Source organism: Vombatus ursinus, unplaced genomic scaffold (assembly GCF_900497805.2).
Source record: "Vombatus ursinus unplaced genomic scaffold, bare-nosed wombat genome assembly UNPS02004827.1, whole genome shotgun sequence".
Lineage (NCBI taxonomy): Eukaryota > Metazoa > Chordata > Mammalia > Diprotodontia > Vombatidae > Vombatus > Vombatus ursinus.
Window position 1 is genome coordinate 509,119 of NW_020944605.1, and position 12,180 is coordinate 521,298.

The 12,180-nt window shown below is 38.0% G+C and overlaps 1 protein-coding gene across 4 annotated transcripts in view; it reads right to left on the minus strand.

The window, feature by feature from the left end:
- DMD (dystrophin) overlaps positions 1-12,180 on the minus strand; it is a 2,133,690-nt gene that overhangs the window by 106,662 nt on the left and 2,014,848 nt on the right. For all 4 annotated transcript variants that reach the window (XM_027841976.1, XM_027841994.1, XM_027841966.1 and 1 more), the window contains one exon: positions 3,245-3,319. In XM_027841976.1, the coding sequence (XP_027697777.1) occupies positions 3,245-3,319 (75 nt within the window). The remainder of the gene's footprint in view (positions 1-3,244; positions 3,320-12,180) is intronic.

Consider the following 12,180-nt stretch of genomic DNA (forward strand, 5'->3'; position numbering starts at 1 on the left):
AAGCCTCAACAAGCAAACATTACTGAGGAACCACCCTTTCACCTCAAGCAATTAATTTTCATTTTTAAGTTTTGTGCACCTATTGAGAAGCACAATTATGGGATACAATAAAAACTTTCTATGTTCTGACATATCCCTGTTCTCAAAATATATTACAGTCAAGGGTGCTATTTATTAACCTTGAAAAAGTCAAGGGAGATTTTGGTTTAATCCTAGGGCTGGGTGGCTTTAGTCATTATGGGGCTGGAAAGAGGAGAAAATGGGACTTGGAAAAAAGCATCCATGTGTCTCTAGGCTGGACTGTGCTCAGTAAAGGAAAACAGTAAATAAGAAAGATGGGACTCATGTAACCTGACTCCCAATAATCTTGTAAAGAGTTGGAGCACTGGTTGCCTGCATATTACTCTTCCTGGTCCTCATAAAAAGACTCTTTGATTATTCTACCTGTTTACTTTCTCATTTATACTTCTTCATCTCCTGGATACAAATGCACAGTTTTATGGATGTTTTATTATCTGTGTCACAGAATCTGAGAATTTTCAGAGAGACCTTAAAGATCATTGAGTCCAATCCCCTCATTTGACAGAGGATAAAAGAGAAACCCAGAGAAACGAAATGACTTATCCAAGGTAACGCTGCTAATATTCTGCAGAGACTACAGTTGAATTCTGGGTCTCTTATTTATTGAAGCCTGTTATCTTTTCATTACAGGTACATGAAGAGTAGTCTGGGGAACCAGAGTGTGAGGTACAGTTATTGACTTTATAGAAAGGAAAATTCCATAAAACATTCTCATTTCATGAAACTCATCTACATGGGGGAAAAGAAAGAACTAATTAATGGTGAAAGTTGATTAATGCTGGGGGAAAAAAAGTCCTATTGTAAGCTCATTCCAAGAGTAAACCTGGATGCTCCATGTTGATATATAAATAATCCTTTTATCTAATTAGCACAGGCAGAGAAAGGGGGGATAATTGGTAGAGAAACTGCTGTGCATTTCTAGTCTCTTCTTGCCTAGACTGCAGAAGGAGACTGTAGGCAAAGTAGATTGTTATTGACATCATACTGTTCAGATGCAGTCTGCACTTGGAGCTGAGGTATTTTAAAAGCAAATCTACACAAAGTAAGCAAGTCAATATGCTTTGATGTGAATATCAAAAAAGGTAAGGTACATTTAAAAACAAGAAAGCAATTTTTTCACCTAGCTTGCAGTAGTGGGTAGCTAGTGCCACAGCTGTGCCTTTATCTAGATAACAAGCAGGCTGCAAAAAAGTCTCTGTACTCTGTAATTTAGTTGCTGAACATTAACAAATTGTTACCTATTTCTTGTTGATCTCGGAGTATTTTTTTTCTTCACATTTATGAACCATAGCATATTTATTCCTACAGTTTGGTCTCACTTTAATCCACAACATACAGTTACATACCAAATATACTTGATTTGTTAAGTGCATTTTTATTTCTGTCACTTAATAAAAAAGGAGGTATATTTCTAATTTCTGAGGCCACCTATGTCATGACTAACATGAGAAAAAATGAAAAAGCAATCAAAATGCCTAGATTATCTTTTTTTTAATATAAATTTGAGTGAAGATAAAATTGGACATATGTTACAACAAACTGAACCTAAGTCTTGTATACCTTACTGGTATTTTGTATTGATGTAATTGGCCACCAAATTGATTTTCTATCCATAACAGCCTGAAAGCCAAAACTAAGGGTATTATGACACCACTAAAACAGAGCCATATGTTTTGACAGTACTCTCTGTACCTATGATATAAGTATGTTGAACAAGTTTCTCCAAATGCTTGAGTCTTAATTATTGCCTTTCTTTGTATCGTCAACACTTCTCTTTATGTTCTGCTGTGTACACAGAAATGGGTTTTTTTCCTCGTTTTGTATTTAAGTTTAAAATTAATTTAAAAAAATTTTAAGTGGGATTGGGGAGTATTTTCTTCCAAGTCAAATTGGTAACCTCTATAGTACAATAAACAACTCTTTAGGACGGTTTTGAGCTAGGAAAGAAACCTGGAAAAAGAAAAGGTTAATGCTCATGGTACCCTTGTTTCATATTTTAAAATGGAGTGTTTACATTTAGAACAAATGTGTCCGAAAAATGTGCTATACAATACCATTCATACCTGGAAAGGAGCTATTTTAGTTTTCACATTGATCAGGGAAATTGAAGGGAAAATCCTTGTCATGATGTCAACTTTTTTTCCATAGAAACAAGAGCACAACTGTATGTGAATGCAATGACTTATGAATGCATTTAGACCTGAGTTACTTGACTGATCTCAATACCCAAACTTAAATTGAAATAGACAAGAATGAGAATGACCCTCTTCAGACTTCCAGGACACCTTTAGGGCTCCAACTATAGTTGCTTGGGACTGATAAGAATTTCTTCCAAACTCTGAAGGTCTCCAAAGGAATATTCCACCACTTACTACAGTAACTAGTTTATAATTAATACCTTCAATAAAGGGACCAGTGGGTGTGGAATGAGGTGGGGTTAGGAGGAGATAAAGAAGTTAGCTCCCAAACCCTGCTGGCAAAGATTTTTATTGCTGGATTCTCAAAGAGAATCATTAAAGAGATACCTAGCTAGGGGACAACATCAGTTTCACTGCAGTAGTGCCTACAGAGCTAAAAAGAAAGCCATTTGGACCTCAACTATAGGGAAACTGTGTTCTAAGGTTTACTTTGTAATCTATCTGATATGCCCACCTAAGCTTATATATAATTCATACATAGTATTTAAGCCTCTATGTCTAGGCTATCTTACCCAAATGAGGAACTCTGTCCCTTTACCTTCAGCACAACATTCACTTGGGCTAAACATTCTAAGCAATGAATGTATCTCTACTTGTATAAAAGACATTCACAGAATTCTAATTCTAAAAATAAACACATTGTAACACTTTTCATAGAAGATACAAAGGACATGGCATTTAAGTTTCATTAAATTAATTGCAACTCAGGCAATGATCCCGAAAAGTACATATAATTAATTAATACAAAATTATCTATATCCAATAACTGAGAAATGGCAATAAAGCATGGGAGTAAAATTAGTATTCTAGACCAGCAGTAGGCCAAGAGAATGCTCAAAAAATTCAATACCAAGTTACAACCCAGCTGACAGCTATTACCCCTTTCTTCAAAAGTGGCAGTACCCATTTCATTTTTCATCAAGGGAAAAAGAGCCAAGATCTTTAAGCACTGGGTTAATACTCACAGCAGAGGGCCTTCTGCAGTCTTCGGAGTTTCATGGCAGTTCTATAAGCCGAGAACCTGACATTATTCAGGTCAGCTAAGGAGAAAAGGCAAAAGATTATTTATTATTTCATCAGAAAAGTTCATTGACAAAGAAACAATAGTTTTGTTAACAAAAAATGGGTTCAAAAATGAGAAAGTATATATTGTCTCTGCTCCAGGAAATTGCTTTGAGGGAAGAAATTCTTTTAGTTATGAAAGTAGCAAACCTTCCAAATGCAGCTTTGTTTTTCAAATTCAAAAATTCAGAAAAGGCTAAATTCTAAGAAGAAATACAGTAGTCATATACCACTTGGAGTGGTCTGTTTGTCTGTATACATATATGTGTATATATGTATATACACATAATACATATATGCATTACACACATATATACATAAAATGTTTCAGGAAAGGGAGAAAAAATTTTCTAGATTGCAAAACTCAAATATAGAATCAAAAGAGTAAGGAATTTTTAAAAAATTACTAAGTACCTACTATGTGCAAGACATTGTACTAGGTAGAGAATATGAAGACATAAATAAAATAGTCCTTGAATTGAAGTAGAAAAAACAAATTCTTCTTTTTAGATAATTAGAAGGATTTAGTAGCCAATCAAGATGGGAGATATTTTAATAGCATATAGTTGGCCAACAATTCAGTAGCTTGTTCACCAGTATAGCACGTGCATTATTTAACTACTTTGTAAAAATTTGTAGTAATTACCTTCATAGTTATGCCATGTATATTTATATATGTACTTTTTAGCCTTCCCCCAATCTAACGTTCCTTCTAAGTAGGGGTGGTTTCATTCTTTGTACTTGTATCCTTAGTGCCTGGTTCTTAATAGACACTTAATAAACACTCATTCATTGACTGTCAGATATCTTCAACAGTCCTTTTAAAAGTCTTCAGTAATCAGCTTATCAAAAAAAATTCCCTTACTTTGTTTTCCATCAACACTTTGTATATGGTGCTATGCATATAACACACCTAGTTTTGTTCTATTTTTATGTACATCTTTATCATGTGCCTAGTTAGACGTTGTTGTAAACTCCTTATTGGCAGGGTATCTCTTTTCAAATCATAGCTATGAACATGTAAACTCTAAATAGGATTGCTGAGTGGATGAATTAATAAATGTGAATAAATGCCCTTCTCAAACATTATTGTTCCTATGGTTAAACTAATTCTAACTTGTGACTGGAGAAGAGAGTGGGCCTTAATTTACTTCCAAGCTAGATGGTATGTACAGTGGACAGAACACTAAGCCTGGAGATCTGAGGAACTCCAAGAGTACGAGGTGCAAAAATCTCAGAAGATCCGAGTTAAAATCTGGCTGTAGAAAATTAGTAGCTGTGTGATTCTGAGTAAGTCACACAACCTCTGTTTGCTTCAGTTTCCTCAACTGTAAAATGGGGATAAAAATACCACCTACCTCCCACGACTGCTGAGAGGATAAAATGAGATAGTATTTGTAAAGCACTTGGGACAGTACCTGGCACATTGCAGGTGCTGTATAAATGCTTTTCCCCTACTTTTTTCCCTTCTCTCAACAGAGGAATCAAATATTTTACCGAGAAGGAAAACAAAGCCTAAATTTACACCATAAAAGGGAAAAATGTATTATTCATCCTGGAATAATGCAATTCCCAGCATTTACAAAGCCCTTCTTGTACTGTCTTCCATAAGTTGACTCTATAACTTTTTTTTTTACTATGAATTCCCATAGAATGAATAGTCGAAACCATAATTTAAAACGTTACCTTATCTTCATTGTTCTATGTAGTTATATTTAGTGTGTAAGCTCCTCAAGGCAAAGTCTCCTCTCTGCCTCTCTCCTTCTTTGCCCCCTCTTTTCCCCATTATCTGTCCCTCCTTCTCTATGATATTGGAGGCACTTAAGTCCTGAATGAATGAATTATTATTATAATCAACTAGATGAAAGTTTCAGTTCTAGGGCATCTGTGGAGCAAAAAAATATCTACTGGCAAAAGGCATTAATTAATTTGGAGGGATGAATGAGATCTTCAAAGTTTCTAACTATGCCCCAAGTGAATTACATTAATAGTAAGACTTCTTCTGGCACATACCTAACCACAGGCTAAGTAGATAATTTTTTCCCCTAAGTGGACTTGATGCAATGGAACATTTCTGAATATCCTTTTTTTTCTCTTTTCAGGGAAGATGAGGTATATAAGGAGATATTTTACAGCCCCTTATCTGACTCCTCTCTTAACGTTTACCTGTTGTATATTCTCTTCTTTAGTGGTATTAACGTAAATGGTACTAATTCCTTATCTTTCTTCCTTACTAGAGCTATAACTACTGTAGGTATGTGGGAAAGAACAATGCCCCAGGAGGGTATTCTTGCTTTACCCTAAATTTTGCTGCTGTCCTTCCTCCTGCTCCTCCTCCTCCTCATCATCATCCCAAACATTTATAAAGCACTTTGAGGTTGTGGTGGCAGATTCAAAAGATCTTGCAAAGGTGAAATCAACAGGGCCTTGGCAACAGATTAGATGTGGAGAATGAGAGAAAGTGAAGAGTCTTGAATGAGTCTTAGGTTGTGAACCTGGGGGCCTGGGAGGATGGTAGTGCTCTTGACATAACAGGGAAGTTTATAAGCAGGGAGGGTTTAGAGAAAAAAGATAATGAGTTCAGTTTTGGACGTGGTGAGTTTAAGCTCTCTAATGGATATCCACTTTGAGATGTCTGAAAACTAGTTGGAAATCTGAACCTAGAGGTTAGTAAAGAGTATACGGCTAGATATGGAGATTTGAAACTCATTAGCATAGAGATAATAATTAAATCCCCCCATGAGAGATGATGAGATCATCAAGTGAAGTAGAGGGAGAAGAGAGCGGCCTAGGACAGAGGCCAGTGGGACATCCACAGTTAGCAGAAGTGACCTGGATGAAGATCCAGCAAAGGAGACTGAGGAGTGGTCAGATAGGTGTGAAGAGAACCAGAAGAAGAGAATTCTGAAAACCTAGAGAGAAGAGTAGAAAGAAGAAGAGGGTAATCAACAGTGTCAAAGACTGTAGAGGTCAAAAAAAATGAGGATCAAGAAAAGGCCACTGGATTTGGCAATTAAAAGATCCTTAGTAACTTTAGAGAGAGGAGTTTTGGTTGAATGATGAGGTTAGAAACCAGATTGTAGAGTTAAAGAAAAACTGAGAGGGGAGAGCAAGGCAAGGCACCTATTTACAGATCGTCTTTTCAAGGAATTTAGCCACAAAAGGCAGAAGAGGTACAGGATGGCAGCAAGTAAGGAAGAATCAAGTGAGGGTTTTTTGAGGATGGGGGAAATGAGGAGATGGGGGAGGCATATTTGTAGGCACCAGCAAAGCATCCAGTAGACAGGGAGAGAATGAAGATAAGAGAGTGGGGTGAGAGACGGGGCAATTTTCTAGAGAAGATGAGATGGAATGAGATTGCTCCTGTAGACAGAAGAATCTGCCTTAGTAAGGAAAAAGGCTTCATGCGAGAAATGGGTGAAGGAAGAAACAGTGGAAGAAGGCATCTGAGTGATATGGCATGACAAAGATGGGAGAAGGGAAAGTTCTTCGTGAATGGCCTCAATTTTTTTCAATAAAATATGAGGCTAGGTTCTCAGCTAAGAGGTTAAGGTTAGTAGGGGAAGGAGGATCCATAGGAGACTCAAGGAAGTATGAAAAAACTTGGAAGAGCTACTGTGCTGAGTGGGCGAGTGAATTAATTAGGAGAGTATAGAAAGATTACCGAGCCCTAGCAGTAGAGATGGCCCACTCTACTGCTTGAGGTTATGTAACCTAAATTTGTATTAGACTCAGTCAGAAGGGCTGTGTGATTTTCTCCACTTTCCTTCAGCATCATGTATGTAGGAGTAAAGGCAGTGGATAGTGGGAATGATTCAAGGCAGATGCTTGGCCAGGTGCAATCAGCAAAAACATAAAGGAGCAAGGAACTCAGAAGAAGACAGAAGAGGGCTGAAATCATAACATGGGGAAAAGAAGAGATAGTGCCTAGAACAGGGGTGATGGCCTGATAGTGAAATGCGGGGTCAAGGGATTGGTGTGGATAAAGAGCAAGGTTTCATACTGGACAACAAATAAATTGTGGATCAGATACAGGAATTTCAGAGTTCATTAACCTGGAGGTGGTATTCCTAATTCCAAAGTCCACATACTATATACTCTACCACTCAGCTGTCAAAGTTAGTATTGCCAGAGTTCTTATCTCTAGACTGGTTTAAGGCTTCCTGTGGAATGAATCAGGTGTTTTGTAGAGTTGTTTTGGCTCTGTGCTAAATCAATCAATCAATAAACATTTATTAAGTGTCTAATATATAGCAAGCACTGTGCTACGGAATCAAATTCCTAGCTTCACTGGGTTGCTGGTACCTTTCAACAATAGATCCACAGCTCAGAACTTGAACTAGAGTCTTGGACAAAGAAAAAAAAAACAGTTAGGACATATTTTTCTTCTCTTTCTCTGGAACCTGCTCCTAAGTTTACATCCCTGTAAAGCTCCATAATACCTCTCTACTCCTGACAAACCATATTTGATAACACCTTAGTTTATTTTTGTTACTTTGCCAAGTGTCACTGGTTTCATTCAGTGGGTCCAAATGGCTCCTGAACCTCTATATGCCTCCACTGTTCTGACCTAGCAAACTCCAGGAAAGGAAGTAAACCCCACTTACACAAGTGAGATGGGCATCCTTACACCTAGCCTCCATCCCATCTTCTCCAGAAGACTGCCTTGTCTAGAATCCTCCCACTCTCACTTATCTTCAATCTCTTCCTGTCTACTGGATGCTTCCCTGCTAACTACAAATATACCAATGTCTCCCCCCAAAGAGGTTCCATGGGGGGGGGTGGATCTCCAGCTTGGTCTACAAGAGTCTGCCATTGTACAATCCAAGGTGAACATAGGAAGCTACAGAAAAGCTAGAGGAAGACAAGGTGTGAAGAAAGTAAGAAGCAAGACAAGAAAAGCATCTGAATTGAGAGTGTTGGACTAAATCAACCTTTAATTAACATTTAAGCATTTAACATTATTGTGTGCCAGGTATTGTGCTAGTTATAGTGGGAAAGGGGATTAAAAAATAGAATAAAGAGATTGTTTCTGCCCTCAAGAAACCTACAAGTTACTAATCTCAGTGGTTTCCTCCAACTCTGACATTCTGTCCTGTAGTCCCTTTCCCACGTGCCTACATTTATCTATCTTCCCCACAATAATTCACGATTCACTTTCCCAATTCTCTCAAACTTTGAACCAATTTGCCTCCCCAGTTAATCAGATCTGACATGCTTTCAATCTAGTTTAAATCCCTTTGCAGTACTTAGTCAGGCCTTTGCCGTCAGCTCAGTGATTGCTACTCCAACCATTTCTCTTGCATGTACCCCATTAGTGCCCTTTGCCCATTATACCAGAAATGAGGAAGCAAGGAAAAAGGTTTAATTTTTTTTATTAAAAGATGATATAAAACAGACACATTTGTATCCAGTAAGCATCAGTAAACTGCATTCCACTGCAGTCTTCTTTCTGCTCTAAGTGAAGCCTGACATGAAAGAGACACAAAGAGGGTGGAAGAGGGAGTGGGGGAGGAGGGGGGAGTGAGGGAGGAGGAGAGGGAGAGGGGGAGAGAGAGAGAGAGAGAGAGAGAGAGAAAGGCAGAGAGGAGAGGAAGGGAGGAAGAGAAGAAGAGGGGGGGAGAGGGAGAGGGAAAGACAGGGAGAGACAGAGTGACAGAGACAGAGACAGAGAGAGAGACAGAGAGAGAGAGAGAGAGAGAGAGAGAACACACGAAATATGTCTATGTTTTTCAATCTCAAGCTGTTGCTAGGGATCTGGAGCACCCCTCTCTCTGGTTTACAGCTGGAATGCATAAGTCAGCTTGAAAAACTGTGTAGGATGTACATAGTAACCTAAAGATACAATGGAGCACCAAACAAATGTGACACTGTACTAGACTGAGCCTGAGCTAATCAGGTAGCTAGCTAGCATCCTGAATAAAGCGGAAGAAATGAAATTTGCTCCGAGATGTTAGCCTATCTGTGCCTTCCCAGTGAGCTTTCCAAGAATTCTGTCCAAGTTGTAGTGAGCTAACTGGCTCCTACAACCGGAACTGGGGAGAAGTGAGACCATCCAAGGGGGGAAAACAGGGAGGGAGTTATACAACGTTTCCATAGCAGCTTTTAGCAAGTAATGATCAGGAATGAAAATACTGAACCTTTAGTCCCTCTTCATTATGTTTTCTTTTATTCAGTGCTAGATTGAGCCTCAGAAAGGAAAGCTGAGTAACAGGAACAGAGACAAAACTTCATTGTCCTTGGTTCCCTAAATACCAAACCACTAACTCATTCAAATTTAATTAATCATCTACTAAAGCTGTGGTCCATGCAGATTTAATTTTGAGCCATGAAGCAATTAACAAACTTCTGTGTCTCTTCATTTGGTCCAAGAAGTTCTCATGACTTCAGTAAATATTTCAGTTTAAAAAAATTTTATCATCCACATGGTCAGAAGAGAGTGGGAAATAAGGAAATAGAAATCCAGCAAAAATCTGGAAGGGTTTATCAAACCTGAGAATTTTAAGATGCTGGAGTTAAAACTATGAAAATACCCCAACCTTTTCAGCCACGAAGAAAAAAATAGAAATATTACAGCCATAAAATTTTAAATTTAAACCACTTCATTTCAAGTTTAGCACCTGGTCTTGGCCTTTTGATAGTATTACAAAAAATAGGGTGTTTATGAACCAAGGCCAGGCCTAGAATTTAAAACACTAAGTTTCTGTTCTAGTTTTCCAATGGCTTATTGAGAATCTTTGAAGATACTGCTTCATTTTTGTAAGTTTTAAAGTTGAAAGAGGCCAGAGAGAAGGTCAAAGTGGATTAGCTAATAACTGAAATGCTGGGTGATCAAGTATTATTGCAACAAATAATGAAAAGTTTCTATGGCTCCTTCTAATGTCAAAAGCGGCACGATTCACTGTACACAGATGAACATATATTGTGCAACCAGGATTCACAGTAATGTACAGGGTGTGTGTGTGTGTGTGTGTGTGTGTGTGTGTGTGTAACACTGTGTGATTTGCAAAGCTCTTTCAGTAGCCCTGTGTAGTGGATGTCATTAATATACTTATTTTACAGATGAGGAAACTGAGGCTTAAAAGGATTAAGTGACTTGATCAAAGTCATGAGGCCAATAAGTACCTGAAGTAGGATTTGAACCTAAACCTACCTGACTCCAATCTAGTACTCCATGTATGCAAAAATGCAACACTGCCTCTCCAAAGTATGAACTTAACCTTAAAATACTGTATGTATAGCCTAAACAAACAGTTGATCACTTTTTAGTTTTAAAACATTGTATCTTATAGAAAAGTGGCAACATAAAACATATAACTGCCACTCTTTCTATAGCTTTCTAACACCTACCCCTCTGGAGTATCATTTTGCCAGCCCTACACAAAATACTGATAGAACGACAGACTTCAACTGTGGTTTGAGATTAATATAGCTTGGAGGCTAATTAATAAAGTGTTCCATTACCAAGATACCAGACTTAAGGGTTCAACTTAACGTAGAAACTAAAAAAGAACAAAAAATGCTGTAGAACTGGTACTAAGAAAGGATGTAAGGACATTACACTTTGTGGTTCTTTTCAAGTATATCGAGTTTTTCATCAACTAAACTCATTAAAATCTCATCACCACAATAGTCTTATCTTAAAATGAAAAAGACACAAAGCCCTTCAAATGCACACCAAAATAAATAGGAATACTGCATTCACAATCACATGAAACACAAAGGGCCAAAGGAAATGAGTTTGGAATTAGTCAAGTCCAGTTTCTAGAGGTCAAATCTCTATTATTTTCCACTAGTAACTTATCTGGAGATATTCTAAAAGCCAAATAGCAGAAACATAAGATATTGCCTTGGTATGGAATGAGCTGGAAGATGAAGAGGAATCAGATGGAAACTGAAAAAGTATTTTGATAAAAATTGTAAGAAGTGCCTTGTAGTAGCAAAGAACTAGAAACAAAGTAGATGTTTCTTATCTGTAAAATGACAGGATTAGACTCTGGATGGCTCTGAGGTTGCTTCCAGTGCTATATCTATCAGCCTATAATTTAATAAAATTCATAAAAACTCTAAATTGAATCATGAAACAAAATACAATTTTAGAGTTTTTTTTAGGGTTCATTATACATTTTGTGGATTATCCAATCAATGCAGCTACAATTAAGTGCCTATTATGTACAAAAAGTCATGCTAGGCACTGGAGATAGCAAACAAACAAAAATGTACCTGACCTCAAGGACCTTACATTCAATTTGATCTAGGCCAGGAGTAGGGAACCTGAGACCTCGAGGCCACATGTGACCCTCTAGGTCCTCAAGTGCAGTCCTTTGACTGTGAAAAACTTCATAAAACAAATCCCCTTAATAAAAGGATTTGTTCTGTAAAACCTGGACTCAGTCAAAAGGCAAAGGACCTAGTAGGCCACAGATTCCTCCCACCCCTGATCTAAGCTGTTTACTTCTTTCTTCCCTTTCTGTGGAAAGTTTTAGAACATTCTAACCATCCTAATCCTGATGGCAACTCCCCTACCTCTGACACCATTCCAGGGGGGTAATCTGAGGGGCCCCGGCTAGAACTGGCACCCAGTAGGGCCCCGTTTCCTCCCAATATTGGCAGCAGAATCCACTCTGCTCTATCTCGGTATACTTAGGAAAGGGAGTTTTCCTTTCTACCCTGCAGTTGAACTCTCCTGCTGAATTCCCCACTTAAAGTGGGAACTTCCTGAAGACAGTAACTGGGCTGTTTTCGTTTCTTCTATTTGTACTTCCAGCACTTAGCACAGTGCTTGGCAATCTAGTAAGCTTTTAATACATGCATTTTCTGTGCATTCATTCTACCCCTT